Source organism: Arachis ipaensis, chromosome B3, assembly GCF_059453495.1.
Source record: "Arachis ipaensis isolate K30076 ecotype BB chromosome B3, ASM5945349v1, whole genome shotgun sequence".
NCBI lineage: Eukaryota > Viridiplantae > Streptophyta > Magnoliopsida > Fabales > Fabaceae > Arachis > Arachis ipaensis.
The window spans coordinates 2,679,969-2,700,240 of NC_142438.1; the positions used below are offsets into that span (position 1 = coordinate 2,679,969).

Here is a 20,272-nt window from a genome sequence, read left to right on the forward strand (position 1 = left end):
AAAAATATCTGCATGGTAATTATATCCTATAGTTTCTTGACAATTAAAATATTACTGCTTTGACATTGTTATTGATTGAGGGCATGTGCAGCACCACATTAGCGATCCTAGTTCCTCTATAGTACAACATATGATTCAACTTTACGAAAATGGTGGTGTATTAAAACGGCATTGCTGATTTTCAAGTTCACTGGAACAAGAGTAACCTATTGAGTGTAATTTGTATAAAAAGATTAAATATTATACAGCTTATAATAACAACGAACATATAATTTGTTACCTGTGACATAATTGTTTAATAACTTAGCTTGGTGTAACCATAAATTATACGTGCATTGGGGAAGAAAGCAATCGTTTCCAATTATATGTGATCTTCTACTAAACTTTTATTCCCATAATGAGTTCTTAATATAATCCTAAATCCATGCAGTTCTATAACCCAAAAACACGTAATAAAATCCATTTCTTTCGTACTTTAAGAGTAGCTTAACTTAGTTGCCTGAAAACTGATAAATCAACTAGAGGCGCATTTCAGCAATAAAACATGACTTCCTTGACATTGTCCTTCACTGCAGGCAAGTCTAACATCACTCTACCGCCGCCGCCCCTACTCGCAGAATCCCCTTCTGACATTTCACCTTCGATGTAGTAGCGAGCTCGAAAAGCAGCTAAGTGCGCATAATATGCAGGAGGAACTGCAAACAATAATCAATTTGTTTTTATTAAAATGATGATGATGACGGTATAAGAATAATCAAAGGATTAGAGATACATAGCAAATAGAGAGGATCTAACCTATTGATACTGAACGAGTGCACCTGGCATACCTGAATGTATTATAATAATAACAACGGTATAAGAATAAACGGATATACAAACCAAACAAATCGACTATAGGAAAGATATTTGAGTGAGGAAAATTACGTGTAACATAAGTTATTAGTCAAAGTCTGGAATCCATCAGCAGTGAAGTCGTTTTCATCAAACAGCATATGATAATGAGTAGGTCGACTGGTTCCCTGAGTCATAATTTTTCAATGATTAAATAAAATTGTAATAAATGAAATGCGTAATTGAATAATAACCAATAGCTGAGTCAAGCACAAAAGTGATTATTACTTGAATTCCAGCATGGCTGTTGAGGTAAAAATCGTGCTCCCAAGGGTGGCAAATTTTGGTGTCCACAACAGTACCTTTTATAGGATTATACATAAAAATAATACTCTTAGTACAATGCAGGGCGTATAGAAATCCAATGTAACACATGGAGATCATGTCGAAGGATATGAACCCAATTTGGTACAAAATAATCAAATGACAAAGTTCTTTTGGTGAAAATGTGAAACCTGGCAGTATATTTCCACTTTTGTCAGTTTGATCCCGTCTTCTGTGATCAGCAGGGAAGAAGCGAGTGTGATGTCGTTTCTGAACGACGACAAATGTAACTCGGGGCTGATAACCTGCCTGCAAGGAGGCGCAAGCCTGGGGAATAACAAAAATTGTTACACACATTCAACATGTGTATTTTGAAAAATACAAGTAAAAGAATACTAGTCACTTGGGAAGTTCTTTCTATTTTTTCCATCTAAAAGGCACAAGGTTATTGCACCAAAAAATTTCTTTAGCAAGCCACACCTGTCTTATTGCATCCATCTCATGAAGCAAAACTTGACTGAACTGTCCCTCACTGACTCCATCTCTGCCAATGCAAGAATTGATATAATCAATCAAACGTTTTTAAAAAAATGATCATTGAATTATATTACATGTTTTGTTGAGACAGAATCCAACCTGTAGAATATAATCCTGTCAGGCTTCCGATTTGTTTTTTTGTAAAAGGCCATGAGCAGCTCCCTATGAAAAAATTAAATGAGACTATCAATCAAGTTTCCCTCAAAAGTGGAAATGGAATTGCACGTTTATAATCACACTTACCTGATCATTCCACCAGGCACAATTCCCTTATTCGGAACCACAGTAGTTTTATAAAGATCCTGAATGATTTCTTGACGGTGCATCTGGGCAGAAACAATTGCTCTGTACTGTGTGACCAGAGGCCAATCTATGGATCCCACAACCTACAAAAATAATACACAGTAGGAAAAAAAGCTCCAGTATAAAACTTCAGTAAGGGAGAGACAGAGAGAGAGAGAGAGACAAGTTGCTTACTGCAGCAATAGAGGGAGCTGAGTCTTCCCCTGGTTGTGGATGTGTTACATCAGCTCCTAAGATTAAAGTTGGCATATCAGATAAAAAGGGAATGTTACGGAGATCTGCATCATGTAACACCAGGTTTTTTCCACCAACCTGAACAATCAACAATCGCAAATTTATAATTTTGAAGCAATACAAAAAATTTATAGAAACAATACAGAGCTCTACATTTTTCAGGTTACCTTGACATTTATCTTGAGAGAAACATTTTCAAGATACTGCTTCTTCATCTGATAAGCATGATTTGGTAGACAGCACTGAGACACTATTCCTAGTTCTGTTTCACATTTCCGCTTTATTGTTCCTACAAGGAAACCAGTAAACAATGAAGAAACAAATCTTATAACTTGGATTTTGATTTGGGGTACACAGAACTTACCATAAGACCCCTTTGAGTCGGGTAAAATTATTATCAAAAGGTCAAGGTTCTTCCCCGTCTTCTTACACTTATCATGAAGTTCAGCAAGAGCTCTCTCTATTGCATTGGATTGAGCTGAAATTATAGGAATTAGAGGCTCTCTCTTGAAAATCTGTCCAAATAAAAATTGATAAAACAATGTTGTTATGTTCAAGATGCTCGTAAATCGTGCAAAATAATCATGCAAGTAGCTAAAGTATATCATACCATTCCCTTACTAACACACATGCTGATCAATTCATCACAAAACTGAGATGGCAAATCTCTGTTCACTCTTCTAGAAAAATTGATACAAGTCCAATGTTGCACTGTCCCACCACCATACATTTTCTATAAAATATCAAAATATAAGAAAATTAAATAAGAAAATATAAAAGAAATAACAATATTGTAAAGTAAAATAATATTCAACTTTATTAAAATAGTTGGCAAAGTAATTATGTTAAAATTGCAAATCAGCCATTATACTAAGTACAAAACACCCATTAAAATGAAACTTTTCATATTCATGTGCTAACCTTATTAATCATATTCCATGCACCCATCTGTGGGTTAACCATTTTTTCTTTTCCACTGTCATGATATTTCAGCTGCAAGAAAGGTAAAAACATCAGTTAATAAAGAGGAAGAAAAGCTACAAAACTATCTCTATTCTCAAGTAGGAATGCATATACCATTGGAGGTTGCAAAACTCGAGCATCAACCAATGGCAGATCCGCCGCTACACTAATCCCAAATTCCCGAGCGTATTTGTCATTGTTAAAATTGTTCTGCCTAGCAATCTGATAGGTAACAAAATGTTGAATATTTGTACACACCATCACATAACAATGATGCAATACAATACAAAGCTACCTGTTTGATGTAGTTTTCCCTTTCTTGAGGACGCTGACAATTTGCCTTCAGAAGTGCAGTTACCTGGGTCTCAGTTAATCTCTTGGTGTACCTCTGTCCAGAAGCAATCCAACAAACCTACAGTAAAATTTAAAAAAAAAAGGTAAGCAGAAATGAAGTCTAAACAAGAGTATTAGTTAAGAGATAAACCTCCATAGGCAAATAGGCAGGTTTTGCATCACTTCCGGCTTGGATAGCAGGAAGATTCAGATATCTCAATTGAATACCATATTTCTCATGAAAGTATTGAACAACTGATTTTTTTGTTGCATTATCATCAAGAGTAAACCTAAGAAGCAATAAAGTACAGAGACCAATAGTCAGTCATTACATTTAATGGCGAAAGTCAACAAAGATAATGGTACAAATTGAGTCATAATGAAAAACTGCTTACGTTAACTCATATAAGGGCTCCTTTGAGACTCCAGTAACCTTGTAGCCTCTAATATTCTCATTGTTGCGAACTTCTACCTTGATCCCTCTTAAAGCTTTCTTAATCTAAATTCCCAGGCAAATAACAGATATAAGAGACAGTTCACACAGTGAAAGAACAACAAATGGTTTGTTTCAGTTTCCCTCCTGTCTATTTTCACATACTCAAGTTATAGTACTCTATAGTCTATAGAAAACCAAATTCATTTAAAATGCCATTTAGGAAACAAACTTTCATCATGTGTATCTGTCTCCCAAGGGAATTTTGCAAACTCAAGATGATTACAACAGAAAAAGTCCAATAATGAAATACCTTAACACGATCTTGGTCAGACAGACGCCTAGACAAATCAAGATTGAAGTGTTTCCCAACGAAGTCAGTAACAAGAATTGGTTCATAGTAGGACCTTGCTGACACGTCTGCAGAATAAGGATAGTCAGTTGTCACAGTAAGTTATTTAATGCACTTAGCATCAACAAGACCAAGAACAGCATGTAAACAAACTACTAAAACGGGAAATAAGAAGCAAAACCAATATTAAGCGAAAGTCCCATCTGAGTGGGGCGAAGACTTTGATAATAACCCCTCCAGTATTCTATCCCACCACCAAGCAACCCTTGTTGCCCCAGCAATGGCGAAAAAAACGATCTCCCCGAAATATTATACCTAAATACAGAACCAAAAAACACATCACTATAGAACCTATTTTGAGCTACAAAAATGGGAATGCAACACCAAAGATAGAGTGAAACCCACTTTTCGGATGGCAACGCACGCAAGGCAACATCAAGAGCTTGTATGGTATCTTGTGGAGTTTCCCGTTGCTGGCATCTAAGGAACTGGATAAGATTCTGAAGTTCCACCTTCGCAGCAAATCGGATCGTAATTTTAAACTCCCTTTCGCGTTTTTTGCTGCTCCATAAAAATAAAATGTGAAAAAAAAACACACAAAAACAAATAACTATTTAGCAATTTCATAACATACATTCTCTAGAAGGATGAAATGAGCTGAAATATATAGTCAACAAAGTTTTCTAAGCACACACAAACCTGGCCGAACCAGAAGCAGAAGCAGCAGAAGAACCTTTGCGATCATCATCGGAAAGCTTGATGACGAAGTCCTGCGACTCAAACGGTAGCCGTCCAGCAGTGTAGAGGTTCTTATTACCGTCAAAAGCTGGAATGCGATTCCCGAGGTTCGTCTTAAGATACTTCGTCACCAGTAGGTTCACCAGAATTCTTCTAATGCTCTTAGCAGTTACCTCAGGAGTGATAGCAACCTGAAGAAACCAAATTAATTTTACGCATGTTAATTCATGACACATTACATTAATTTCAAAATTCAACGCAGGCAAACAGAGTGAGAAAGAGTAAAGAGATTCAGAAAAGAGAAAAATGGAAGAGAACTTTGAGAAGATTTTACTCACGTCGTAGTGGTGGAGATCACGATCAGCAACTTGAACCAGGAAGTGGTTCGCGCGAACCTGAATCTTCTTTCCGAGTGTTCCAAAACCTGGCCGTCTCGGAATCCGCAGTGCCTTCGACGACGACAGTGGCGCCGCCGGCTGCAATGCGAGCTTCTCAACGCCGGCAGTCACCGCCTCTGGCGCCGTCGAGCTCGACGCGGAAGCAGAAGCAACAGCAGCGAGAGGAGGAATCGAGGTGGATGAACCGATCACCGGTGCGGGCGCAGCAGTAGGTGCAAATGGCACTGACGGATCAGGAGGAGCGTATGACGTTTTCGGAGCTGACGGACGAACAGCAGGAACGGATTGCGCCGGACCAGGTCCACGACCACGGCCGCGGCCTCTTCCGGCGGCGGAATCAGGTGGAGAAGGTTTGTTACGGTGGGACATTGTCGGAGAAGAAGGAAATGAAGGAAGTGGAAGCGGTTATAGAGATAGAGAGTGTAGGTGGCGAGTGGTTAGTAGTGACGATTGTGTGTTTTTATAGAGCGCACGGTTTTGGTGACAGAAGAGTCACACTAAACCGTACGAAACGGAAGAAACAGGGACGAGTGGTGTAGTGGCGAAATTGGAAAGCTTTTCGGCTCCTGCTCTTATTTTATTTTCTTTTTATTTTCCCTCCCTCTCTTTTCCGTATTGATAATGATACAGTCGAATAAAATCAATAAACCGAAAATCAGAAATCAAAGTTACTAATTAGTATATAATTCGACATTGATAGCAATAATTATTATTATATTTAAATTTGGTTATGCGTGTTGGTATTATTATTATTATATATGTTGAGGGGAATGTCACCTAACGGTGGTGGCGAAGAACGTGCACGCTCCCTGAGAAGTGAATGGCGTGTGGAGCAAGCTGAATAATAAACGAAGGGTGGAGTGAGAAGCGCGTGAGGTAAATGGATGAGGAAAATCAAGGACATTTATTTCTGATTATTTCAAATTCCTCAATAGTTTACACTTGACAGTTAAAACACAACACTGCGGCCCCTGAGCTCCAGCTCCACCAATTTATATGGATTCCATATTTCCATACAAAATTGAAACGAAAAACACGGGTCAACTTCTTCTAAGATTATAAGGTTTTTTTTTTTTTACCAAAGATAGGAGACTCGAACCCACAACCTCTTAATTGAGTACGGGGAGATTATACAATTTAAGCCATTACTGCTCTAAGATTATAAGGTTGATGAACCCGAAAATTGATAATTTTATAGATTCCATTAAATATTTGCATTTGTTTTCTTAACACAAAAATGCTCTGTGCATGATTGTAAAAACTACGATATTACTTTTCTTAAGTGTTACAACACTTATTAGCAAATATTTTATAATTAAATATTCTATGATTGTAAAAATGTTCTGTGCATGATTGTAATTAAATATTTTATTTTCTTGGAAATAATATTTTTTTTAGCAAATAAAAAAAGGGGGCCTATGGATGGAGTTGAAGAAAAGAAACAAATTCCCATGCGCGTCCGTATAGTTGACAACTTCATTAAGAAGGCATTGGCATTTGAAGTTTGATTTTGGAAGCTTCGAAGAGAGAGAGATAGAGAGGCTGCTTAGTGCTTACATGGCAACTCCTTAATTGCATTGCTTTTTCATGGAAGCTCAAAAGAAAAGCCAAACTTGAACGTCAATACTCAATAGACGTTCTTTTGATCATTATTCTTTTTAAGATTTTAAGTATATGATAAATCCTGTTTGGAGAGGGAAGGTATATATTCATTACTTCTGAGTATAATACATTTTAATTAAGGACCTTTCTTTTGTGAATAGAGATAAATATTTTAAGACAGATGAAAAACATTTTTAAAATGATACAATCATTAGGTACAGGATCACTTTGAAAAATAATATTTACACAAATTTTTATGCACATATTTTTTTCTATAAAAGACAATTGTTTTATGTTTTCATTTTTTATCAATTATTTTTAACACAAAACACACAAAATTATGTATATAGCGTTACTCGATCCCATTATAATATGTTTAATATGAAAGTCATTCAAATTTCACTTTCTGTTTCAATTTGTTGTCCTCTTTATATTACTTTATGCGATTTAAAATTCCATTTTTATATTTCCACACGCTACTTACTGCTTATGGATCAACTGGTTACGTGGCATAGAAAAAGGTGGTGATTTGTGAAGTCATCATTGTAACGTAATCTTGCGTCACGAGTCACAACCCATAAGATGTGTGAATTATCTGTTACGAAGTTATGAAGATCATGGATTAGGAATGAACCAAGCCTAATACATAAAACCTCTAGTAACATGGAGGAGGATCTTAATATGGCTCTAACTGACAGGGGGGAATGGGATATTCAATTCTTACAAGAACACTTTCAACAGGAAATCATTGAAATCATAGGAGCTAAGGGATCAGGGATGGAATATTTTATGGGATGTAAGGAATCTCTCATCTGATGGTACATTCTCTATAGCTAGTGCCTAGAAGCCAATATGGGTCATTGCAGCGCGTTTATGGCTGAACATGTGGGGTGTCTGCATGGTCTTAGAACGGTTTGGGAGTTGGGATTTCAGAATATGCTTCATTTTTTTGTTTGTTTTGGTATGAATTAAATATGTCATTGATCCGATTGAATAATAATTTGCACAAATACTAATTTATGCTTGGGAACTTGCTTTGGTTGTTGTCATGAAATTCGTCTTTACTTGGATATCACTACTACACGTTATGTTGATACAAGTCAATGGAACATAACACATAATTACATATAGGTGGAAATTCAGGTGCAGTCGACTTCACGTAAAGTTATACCTGAGAGTCGTTAGATGATCTGACTGATTTGACTAAATTTTCATCTAACGGCTCTAAGGTATCAACTTCATGTGAAGTCGACTTCACCTGAGTTTTTCACCTTACATATATTTATGAAAATACTCTTGTTATTATTATTATTATGGGTTTTTAATTTATTTATTAACTTACTAATCGATCAATTTGATGCTGAACAATCCCACTTGTAATTATATTGACTTCAATTTGTCTCTGATTGACCAGCCATTGTGGGTCACTTTGTTCTGCTTGAAATATGTCAAAGCATTGAGACCTCGCAGTAATAATGCTTATAATTTTAGCTCCAATGCAATTATATATATTATGCATAAGCATAACAATATTAATACATAGCAAATAACTAAAATTGCTCTTTCATAGTAAAGAAGTTAAGGTTGATATATTAATAACATTAACAGTGACAACAACAATAAGACTGTCTGATAAGCTTTTCCAATACCCTGAAATACATAATGTATATTATATTGGTTAAAGTATTTATTATCTTAATTAATTTTATATTTATTTTTAAATGGGTATAGTTATTTTTTTATTTGGGCTTACCTGGATGAACTGTAAGGATATTTCAATTCATGAAAAAAAAATACTGCTAGAAAATCTCTTAAAAACTAGTTTCATATTTTGCATTATAAAAAAGATTAATGGTCATCAATAATTAATTTGGTGAAAATGTTTTTTTAAATAAATTAAAAGAATTATTATTTATGTAACTGACTCTCATAATATGTTGTTATCCAATTTAAGGAAGACAGGAAATGGATATGGTGAAATTGTATTTTGTATAAATAGGATAGAAATATATATATTTTATATTAGTGGGTATTTATAGGAATCAAATGGAGAGATACATTGTTATATGGGCGATTTGGTGAGTGGTGAGTCAAAGGGAGATGTATTACTAGTTGGATTGTAAATGTCCTTGCAATTTGTCCCCAAAGAGATGGGCAAAAAAGGTGTAAAATTGATGGTTGATAATAAATACATTGTAAAATAGTTACATGGAATGGATACAAATTGGGAGTTGAGATTCTAAAAAACAAGACAAGCAGCATAAAGACACATATTCCATAACACAAATGTATAGTTTCAAGGAGAAAGTAAATACAAGTCAAGAAAAGAGTGAAAATCAAGGACAATAATTGAAAACCATAGATGGAGTATATTGGCTTTTTATGCCGTGCAGGCACAACCAAAGAAGATTCGAACCAACATATTACATTTGAATATTGATTTGATTTTGTGTGTATTGTATAGTAACTTACTGATTTCACGAATTTGACTATTAATTGGATGTATTTCCCTCATTTCATAGCATCATGCGTTATGTTCTCTACTCATGTATTATGCCCAAAGAGTTAAAATGTTTCATGAATTGCTCTCGAATTGATGATTATATGCAGTAATTAAGAATTTCAACTTATTATAGACATCAGATTAGCCATAAGAGGAGTGTTAAGGGCCAGCACTTAACCATCAAAAGGAAATTGAATGATTCTACACCATTAGATATAATCTCACACCATTAAAAACATCATTGATGACTAAAAATTACAAAATCTGCCGGGCCCCTAGACTTTCTCTTAGGCATAATACTTATTTTTTATTCTTCCAATTTTGTACCTTAAAACTAAGATACTTGTTAGCGAAAATTTTCATATTTTTCATAGTATTACTCTAAAACTCTAGTAAGCCATAATCATCATGACCACTGACCTGGTCTTAAGAAAGCTACGTTGAGGAATTCAAAAGATAAATGCCTGTTATAAAGCAGCATTGAACATTCTAAATTGAACTCTCGATGTGTATACATGAAAAGGGTCTTAATCACCCCAATTGAAGCATTTTGCTTAATACAGCATTTCCAGTTCTTCGAAATACTATAATGGTAAATTAATGAGTTAATGCCTAGGGGGCAAGAAGATTGTGAATGTGGTGAATCACCTATCGTAACATACCTTCGAATTTACTGGTGTTACGATGTTTCTTTTGGGTCATTTAGCATTGAAGGTGACACGAAGAAATTCAGATGTAAAATTTAGTAATAATTCACTTTTCGCTTCTTGAAGTACCTATCACTCGATGGAATACTACGAATTTGAAACCACTTGCTGAAATTCCAAATGTACTCATTCAACTACTAAGTTTATCGTGATCTCTCGAAAAGAACACATTTCAAGAAAAAGAAAAACTACGCAAAAAGGTAATTACACAAAAGAAAAAGAAAAAGAAAAAGAAAAACTATATAATCATATTGAAAAAATTGACAAGATGATAATACACACATTCCTCGTGCATGGGAACTATACTCAAACCTCAAATCATGCAAACAAAAAAGCCGTTGACACATACAACACCACAAGCACATTCAACTAGCAGCAGTAGTACACAATATACAACGCATTCGAGGGGCACCCAATTCGGCTTCTTCATCCTCTTCCTCCTCCTCCTCATCCATATAATCATTGTAATCATCATATGTTTCTCGGGAATTGCTCTTAATCTCTTTCTTGCTATTATTACTAGTGTACGACGAATCCGTGAGACAAGTTGTGTGGTAAGCATGACAGCAAAAGAAAGCAATGACTGAAACATTCTGTATAGAGAAAGGATCAAAACATATACAACATCTTCCACCTCCCCTGGTCTTTGACTTCATTTCCATGTTTCTCAGACCAAGGGATTTTGAAGAATCATGAGTATCACTATTTTTTATTCGTGGCTCGTCTTCTTCACTACCTAAAGAAATTCCATGCCGTGCCTCCTTGTAGTACTTGATTAAAAGGTTGACACAGTCCGCCTATTCAGTGAGATATTGTAAGGTATCAAGTTCATGAGATTCTAGAATTTTCCTTTCTGCTTAGTGAAGGATGACGAGTGAAGAGGAAAAACAAACCTTAAGGATATCATTGCACCCATGTCTAAGCGAAGTTTCAGTCCTGTAATCAGTGATAATTTTAACCAGCCGATCCCTAAGCCTGTAGAAAAGCAAACAGAATTGAAGTTTTGCAAACAAGCAGCATATAACCAGAAATAGTGAGAAAGGTAGTCCCTAATTAATGAGAACTACAAATACTAATACTTTTACCTGCATATGTTCTATGATTAGATAATGTAATATGCCTTAAACCACATCTATTACTTGCTGAGGTATTTTCAACCCATTGAAAATCTTATGTGTACCAACAATTTGCCTATGTATGTTCCATGATTGCTGTTACATTAAATCACCTTTATAATTTTATTACTTACCGAGGTATTTCCAACCCATTGGGAACCTTATTTACAATGTAGAGGGGATCAAGATTTCCAACTGTGTGCTCCAATAGCATGCCCACCTGTTGTTCAAAAAACCACGTTCAGAGTAGGCTGAGAAAGAGCAGGATATTTAAAAGCAACAAATTATTTTAGAGGGAACAAATTATTCTAAAAGCAACAAAACAGGCCCATATTTAAATGCACAATCCAGTTATCATGATATACCATTTCAGGCTTGTCAATGCATTGCTTGATTAATTCTTCCCAGAGTTCATCATCATTCTGCATAGTGACAAACTCTACAGCCTGTATAACATAAAAACCACCTCAAACTTAAAATCCCTAAATCTTGATTCAAGATTCAGAAAACCACTTCAATAGAGAAAGAGAAACACCTCCTTAATGTCCCCCAGTTTATTTATAATAACTGCTAGGGCTTGCTTTGAGTTTCCCATCCTTCCTAAGATGAAAACTTGCTCCTTCAGTAGCTCTTTTTTAGTGCAAATTTCATAGGCCTGAAAAGATGAATTGAGAATTTGATTCACATGTGAATGCATACATACAATGGTCAAAGTTGCCATTGGTTCACCACAAACCTTCTCAAGAGTATAGTGCTGACTGCTATGTAGAAAAGGTAGCAGCATCTTTGGATCATAATCTGCATAGAGTTCTACCTATGCACATAAGACCAAAAAAACCAGATTATTGAATGTCATAAAAAGTAACTTTTAATTGCATTCAGCACATACGAACCATTATTCATGTTAAGCAGCACAAAACAAATATCATAACAACCAGGCACTATTTGAAGATAAATGGGGGAAACCCCATCACCGAAATGCATATGGTATATGAATATGGGTATGGTATTACAATTGAAGCACATAATGAAGTAGCTGGATTATCACAAAGAAATGCATTACAAAAGCAGGGCATGGCTAGAGTCTGTTAAAACCTAAAAGGTTGCAAACACAAATTTGCAGCAATAAGGTTCACCTTAGCTCCCAAACAAAAGGAAGCCTGCAATGCTTAAATGAAAGGAAAATAGCCTACCTGTATATCATGAAAGTCTTTCCCAGCATGCGGATTTACTTCAAATAGTGAATGGAGATACAAATGTAAAAAGTATCTGCAGTCACACTTAACATCAGCATTTAGAAGTTGCTTCACAACTTCTTGTGGACTTATTAAGTCCCTATGCTGGATCAATAAAGGAACTGCACGCTTGCAATCCAACATCATCAATTGGACAACCTGAACAAGAAGCAAAAGTAAACAAGTAACAGTCCATTTATCAGTTAATGAGAACAAAAACAAGATAGAACATGAAAATATGTCCATCTTCAAGAAGAAGATCAATCTACTTTTTTAACCCTATAAATGTCTGAGAAATGTTCAATCTCAATCCACAACTATTGCAAACATGTTTGCTCAAGATTCTAATATATTACACTGAAGCTTGTAAATGAAACTCATCGGATGCTGCAATAGAATGCCAACAAAGATGAGAAATATGATTTTGCACATCAGAGAATACCACAAAATCATATAAAAACATGAAATTTGAAGATCAATTGCTACAGAGTATAATTTTACCTTTTCATGGATTGAATCTTGTAGGTTATATTTATCAATGAAATCAAAGAGTTCTGGTTTCATAAGCTGAAAATTTCAAATAAAAGAAAAAGAAAAAAGAAAAGGGAAGTGAATTAACAGTCAAAACAAAATAGACTAAAGACTATTTATCCTACTATCAAAGCATTTGAATGATATTTAATTAATTTAATAGCTGCCTGAACACTGGAAAAATTAATCAGAAAACGTACATCAGCATAAAATGAAAATGCTTTATCGTATTGCCCAGCAATAACATACAACTCTGCCAATGCCTGACAAAGAACAAGTACAAGTTAATGTCCAAAATGGTAAAAAAGATTCAAAGAAGAAAAACATAATAATCAGGCTAACCTCCTTGAGCGAATCGGTCATGGATGAAGTATTGAGCTGAGGTTCGATGGCTGAAATTACAGGTAACGCAGAATAAATTACAGATGGCCATGATTTCACAGTGGACAAGAGATCCTTATGATAAGATGGATTTGTAGCCAATGCCACAAGGGCAACCTGTAGAACCAAAATCAAAATCAAAGTTTTTGGTCCCACATCAGCTCAAAACAGATACCACGTAAGCACATCAGTTTTGAAAGCGACTGCTTTGTTTTAGCCTACCTCATAAGCAGTATCACGTAGTCTAGGGTTTTCTGTTGGCATGTAAGGAACCAAAACAGGGAGTTGACGAAGGTGGGCAAAGTGAAATACCCATCTGTTGAATACATTCCATCAGTAACTGAATAACAAATCACAAACTGCAAACAGAACTACTAGTGCCATGCAGTACCTCTCCCATGCTGAAGCTGATCCTCGCAGCAACTTGGGACATAGAGAAGCTGCTTCACCATATTTTCGTTCCACAATCAAATGATCTAGGTACCTCGATCCTACCTGCAAAGATAGTAGTAAAAATGAAAATTTAAGTCTTAATTAGCTAAAAAATGGGAAAATTCTGCAGAAGGTAACAATTCATTGACCAAGACATGTAATACATGACATATGGTATGGCTTTTCTATAGAAACAAATATTAAAATGAGATGAAAAATAGAACACCAATCAAGCTTCAATATTAAAGAAATCAATTTTATACATGCAATGTTAATTAACTAAATGGGCAGATATAGAGATTGCATTTCATTTTCTTTTGAGCTTGCATCTTGAGTGTATAATATTATGTAGTTTTATTGGGAGCAAAATAAATTATGAAAAAGTAAAAGATTTACTGAGAAACAGAATATTTGAAGAACCTTCAGATACATGCAATCAACATAAACAAGTGCCTTCAGTGGCATATATGTATGTCCTTATTCCAGTTATGTTCTATGTTATTCTACATTTTTACACATCCAACTTTAATTATTATAAAAAGACTTGAAAAATCTCTACCTCATCAAGAAGTTCACTGCGTCCCTGACCAGATTCAACTGCAGCCAAAGCTTTTTCATGCCACCCATGCTGAAGAAGCCATGCAATATGATCTTCCGTATCCCTGATTATTAAAATGCATCAACTTCTATCCAAATTTTAATTTACTATTTTTTACTCTGTATAGAATCTTATAGCACAAGCTTCACATTTTAAACATAATATAAAGTATTTCAGCGAAGTTTGACCCAGGACAAACTTAGTTTGCTTTGACTTGAATGTTCAACAGTTCAAGTCCTTTGAGGGTAGTGATGAATGAAGTAATTTGCTCACAGTGCTAATGGCAATAACAGCTTACGTTGAAGGGGAAGTGAGTTATTGGCTGAAAACCAAAAAAAAAAAATATTTTAAAGAAGGATTGTATTCCTTTGGCAATTGTTGAATTGAAGAATCTCACACAGAGGAGAGCAATATTTTGTAGGCACCACGAGACATCAACTGTTATTAATAAAAAGATTAACCAATGATGTTCCTGATAATATCATTGACAACATCAATATGTGAAACAGAATGGTCGGTACATTCTTTCGTGCCAACCAGTCAGCTGGCAAGTCAAGGTGACATGTTTACCATCTTTTTTATGGTGAATGGTGATGATAATTCAATGTGAATGCATCAAAACTTGATAACATCAAATAAGGATAAAGAAACTAAAAGTAACCTTGGCTTTGCAATAACTACATCTTTTGGGGATACAATATAGTAAAGTGGTTCATCACCTGCAGCCCACTGACCACCAGCATAGCTGCTACCTACATGTGAATGAAAACAAATATTTTGAGGTAGAACTACTCCATTCTGAAAACACAAACCTAAACAACACTAACCAAACTTTAACCTGAGAAAGGAGCATGAGCAAGAGAATAGTCTTTCGCCTTGTAATGCTCAAACCCATGTACCGGTAGAGCATCAGTTGAAAGTTCATCATTGTTCCATGATACTATTCTAACTTCTGGCCTTTGTGCATTGCCCTGTTGAAAATTATATTTATTTGCCTTACAAACATAGCAAAGCTCCAAATTAAATGAGGAGGACAACATAAGTACACCTCACTTCTCTTCCATTCTAAAACATGCAACATGGAATTATGTGTTATGTGTTAAATACAAAATTAATTTATTTATTCATCACGTAATTAAATGCAGCTAACAATATGCAATTATGTGTTAAAACACTCTCTACAGAAGCAAATTATGCAAGTTAGGAATTGAATTACAAAAAATATTAATTAAAATGATATATACCCTCAATAAGTTTGGTACTGTACCTTATCCAATATTATAAAGAAATGTAAGATTTTCCAATTAATATACATCACATAAAAATAAAATAAATTCCAAACTTCCAATATATCAAAGTATTGTGGACCAGAATGACAAGTGTAAATTAAAATTCTCAAAAACAGCTCCCTTTATTTTAAGTGAGAATGCAGAAGAATGAACTCAAATTAATGGTTATAGCTTATAAGAGGTAAAGAAAGGAACGTACAGCGAGCATTAAGTTAGAGTTTCGATTTTTCCATCATATGAAACGAATATATGTTACCTGCCGCGAAGGAGCGGTACTACTAAAATCCTTATTTTCATCTTCCTCTCCAGGAATATAAGCTAGAACTACCAATACATCACCAAAGGGGGCAATGCCTGATATGAAATAGCCAGTCTGAAAGGATGCCATAATATCAACCTGCACCATACCAGACAAAGGAACTTGCCTGTATGTCCCATTGGCTGCTTTATGGTTATTTGTCCTTAGAGAAACAATTTTCACAGATGTTCCCCAGCCAATAACCAAGAGGGTGTCATCCTGTAAGCATCAAACAGATATTAAGTTACAACTTGCAACATTTTTTCTCAAGATGCAATAACAAATGAAATAATGCTACTGCTGATATTCAAACTTCAAAGCAGTTAAACAAGTCTTCAATCATAGCAGTGGACTCTGCTTGCCAGCATGATATAACCCAATAGCATTCCAACATAAATTGTTGACAAACCTGCCAAACCAAGTGAGGACGCAGAAGCTCAGGGCGTGGGCTTCCTCGCGGTCTTTCGATAAATGTTATACGCTGGTCATTGGCAGTATCATAAACCTTCACCCCTGCATCATTTGCCCAAGCAACAAGACTTGTTCTCCATGTCACAGCATGTATTGGACCTTCCCCGGTGTGCAAAACCTTTATTTTTTGTTGGATGTGGGAAGATGGTTAGGTATAGTGCTGGTATTTATTTAGCTGACAAACCAAAAAGTAACATTGAGAGATAGATGAAAAAGTTAAAATGATCTTACAAACCTGGTCACGATAGCCCAACCATTTCTTCGAATTTAAATACAAATGACCTGCTAAACCACCAGCAACAAATCTCCTAGACGCATTCCTTGCATATTCTGGGTCCAATGCAATCGCTTTCATTGGTCGTTGGTACTCAAATTTCATTTTCTCATCAGTGAAGAGACTGTTTATAACAACTGATCCATCATCGGAACAGCTTCCAATAAACTCCCCTTCTATGTCAAAGCTAAGGTCGTTGACAACGGAAGCATGGGCGGCGAATTCTTTCACCTGCAACAAGTGGCTCTAACAAATTAAAAAATAGCAACACCACAATCATCCAAGCATTCTGCCATCACTATCAGATGACAAGTGACAACAGCTAACTAAAAACCTAGCTATCATAAAAATACTTTTAATTTGAGAAACCTAGCTATCATAAATTTATCCGAATATGCTGCACAAACTTCAAAACCAGTATATTGATGGACATCGAACACAAGAACTAATTGTATTCAGTATTCACCCTCGAATTCGATCTATCGAGGTCCAATTTGAGCAATAAGAGCTCGAATTCACACAGGCTGAAGCAGTAAATTAGGTTAGGAACAAAGTGCGACAACTACAAAAAAAAAAAAAGGTTAGTAGTGAACCTGATTGCCGAGAAAATCGAGGATGTGAACAGTGCCGCCCTGAGTGCCGAGCGCGATCATCCGCTCGGCGACGGCGATGCATGACGCAGCATCGGTGGCAAGCATCGTAGGTATGCTCCCTCCCATTCTCTGGTACTTAAGCCGTGGCTCCTCTTCGTCTTCTTCTTCCTCCTCCTCTTCTTCTTCGTCTTCTTCAACTTCTTCCTCTTCCTCTTCTTCTCTCTCGTCGTCTCCATCTACACCGTTCTCTGACGGAATCGGAGCCATTCGGATGGTTATCCCCGGCTGCCTCGTGGTTCTGGACTTCTTTTCTCCTCCGATGAGAGAACGGATCTGTTTGGTTGCAGCAGAAAATATTTTCCCTTCCTCCTTTTTCTTTCTCTTTCTATCCCCGTTCTTATTTTTACTATTTTGTTATGTTATATATATTCTTCTTAATTGTGGTTGAAATGGAAAATTGTCGTTGAAGTTGAATGGTGAATCAAAGGGGGAAAAGTGGGAAGTGATGAATGGAAGGTTCCTGAATTGAAAATGCTTAGAAACGGTGCTTAGCTAGCTAACTAGCATTAGTAGGAGTACTGTAGTAGTTAGGGTGATTAATTAACGGGGTAAACGACAAAGGATAGAACGTCAAGGGTGTTGTAAACTTGTAATTTTGTGCTGTGCTAGTGAGAAGCAATTTTTTATTCATTTTTTGCGTTGCAGACTTGCAGTCCTTATTTATTGATTTTTTTCCCCTTTTTTTTGTGAGGTCAACAGCGTTTCCCCTTTTTTTTTTTGGGTCATTTCGTGGACAGGGCCTAAGCCCACAAACAAACCAGCACACACCTCCTCAGGCTCCCCGCTAAATTTGGTGCATGGTGCTTGGTGCTTGGTGCATGCAATGGAGGTCGTGGGCTTTATTACCTTATAAATTGGATTCTCTAAATTTTGAATTTTTATTTTAAAAGTAAAGTATAATCTACCATTTATTTCATAGGTAAGACCTAAAAAAATATGAAAAAAAAACTATCCAATGATAAGAAGTCACACTTTACCCTCTAAAATAAAATTTAAAATTTAGAGTTTCGGCCTTTGTTTTGTAAATGTAAATGAGTAAAAATGGATTTAATAGTCCAATTAAAATATTCTCACTAAACCAATTTGAATTGGTTGACTGATTAACTCACTCGTCCGTTCAAATAAATGTTTGGAGTTTGAATCGCATTTTGTACATACAGCAATCCATTAGCTAATAACAAACCATTAAATAGAGCTGAAATTTATGACGACTTAGTCTTTGAATCGATTAATAAAATTCTTTCAACATACCCAATAAAATTATCCAACAAAATAGATTAAAATATAAGCACATAAAATTATGCAGGAAACCCAAGTTCAAACCGAAGTTTGCAAGCTTTGAAACATACATTTTGTCAAAAATGAGTGATTATGGTATTGGAATTACATCTAATAGTGTAGTAGATCTTTAATTATTTTTTATCTCTAACAAGTAGTTCTTTAGCTTTTTGTATTGTTCTTTTTCATTACCAATGATCCTCTCTCTTAACTCTTTTACATCTTTATAAACCATCTTTGGATATACAGTTAGGTCAAACTCTTTTCTCATAAAATTTATGGCCTCATGAGTAGTCATGTGTGGATGGACGGTCATCTTTTTTTTCCATTTTTTTGTTGATCCAGTGTTGATTAGCTATATTACTTTATAACTCTCATGTACAAATGTGCTCAATCTTATATGTTTTAACTTGGAAGTATTGCAATACCTTATTATAAGACAAATAAGGAACTCTAATAACACTCTTCATCCTTGCACCCAATTTTTATCATTTTTCTTGTTATTCTTGATCCAAATTAATTTTTTCTCTTCAACAATAAATAAATCCTTAACAACCGCTTTGAACCTCTCAATTGTAACAAATCTTGTACCAAATTCAAATCCTCCTCTCTCAAATCATCTGTAGTAGGCTGATCAGCAAAGCTATTCAACTTTGAGGATCATTTTTCACTATAACCTCCTCTTTTTGCATTAAACTTCTTCTTTTTAGACACTTGTGTAGACTAATTTTTTGGCTTTTTTTTTTTTTACTTATTCTTTTTCTTAAAAGATAGTGATACTTCTTTCATTTTTCTTTTGACAGTTTAATGATATTGTCACCATCACCATTATCATCACCCTATTCACCACTCTTATAGTTATTTTCATAACCGGGAGGAAGATGTTCATCCTCTACAATCTCATAGCTATCATAAATAGAAGATAAATTACCTAAGCTTTCCCCCTCAACTGGATCCACATCTTTCTTATTAGCAATCTCTGCAAGCTCTGGATCATGATTAGGATGATCAAAAAATATATAAAGAGGATGATAAAAAAAAATATATAAAACTCATAAGTGTTTTTGTTTTTCGTTTTAGCCGATCCCATTCGATTGATACTTGTATCACCCCTCGAATTTTATGTCCTTTCTCTTAAGATCATACAGTAGGTTTCCTTATGATTGATAACTAATTTTTTTGAACAGTGTAATCAGATCACCAAAATTGATAAAATCAAAGTTCATTGGTGAAAACATCTCAATTTGACTATGAAGATAAACTAACTCACCACTGGGTGCTTTTGAAAAGTAGTCTTACGACAAAAAGCTGAAACAACAAATACATCACCTATTTGCAATATTTTTTAGCAAAAAACACAAATATTAAATACTATACCATAAGTTTTAAGAAAAATATACTTATTACTGTGCAAGACAAAAACAGTTATACCAACAAAGCTTGATCATAGCTACTTCCT

The 20,272-nt window shown here is 35.3% G+C and overlaps 2 protein-coding genes across 2 annotated transcripts; both read right to left on the minus strand.

Annotated features, from left to right (window-relative positions):
• Positions 1–354: 354 nt before the first annotated feature.
• AGO5 (Argonaute family protein) lies at positions 355–6,172 on the minus strand. Its single transcript, XM_016332041.3, has 22 exons — positions 5,387–6,172; positions 5,010–5,239; positions 4,716–4,871; positions 4,492–4,625; positions 4,272–4,378; positions 3,921–4,024; positions 3,677–3,815; positions 3,488–3,604; positions 3,307–3,414; positions 3,151–3,222; positions 2,840–2,962; positions 2,594–2,744; positions 2,397–2,518; positions 2,170–2,307; positions 1,936–2,078; positions 1,792–1,854; positions 1,636–1,699; positions 1,347–1,482; positions 1,120–1,193; positions 925–1,019; positions 796–827; positions 355–695 (listed from the first exon to the last, which is right to left on the minus strand). Exons 1-22 carry the CDS (start codon positions 5,813–5,815, stop codon positions 532–534), a joined length of 2,901 nt encoding a protein of 966 aa, XP_016187527.1. The 5' UTR covers positions 5,816–6,172; the 3' UTR covers positions 355–531.
• Positions 6,173–10,363: 4,191 nt separating this feature from the next.
• LOC107629288 (vacuolar protein sorting-associated protein 41 homolog) lies at positions 10,364–18,092 on the minus strand. Its single transcript, XM_016332038.3, has 19 exons — positions 17,476–18,092; positions 16,844–17,113; positions 16,547–16,726; positions 16,096–16,356; positions 15,389–15,521; positions 15,212–15,302; positions 14,512–14,614; positions 13,912–14,015; positions 13,743–13,836; positions 13,482–13,637; positions 13,340–13,402; positions 13,110–13,175; positions 12,567–12,767; positions 12,110–12,187; positions 11,909–12,028; positions 11,739–11,819; positions 11,508–11,593; positions 11,152–11,233; positions 10,364–11,055 (listed from the first exon to the last, which is right to left on the minus strand). Exons 1-19 carry the CDS (start codon positions 17,740–17,742, stop codon positions 10,624–10,626), a joined length of 2,868 nt encoding a protein of 955 aa, XP_016187524.1. The 5' UTR covers positions 17,743–18,092; the 3' UTR covers positions 10,364–10,623.
• Positions 18,093–20,272: the final 2,180 nt, after the last annotated feature.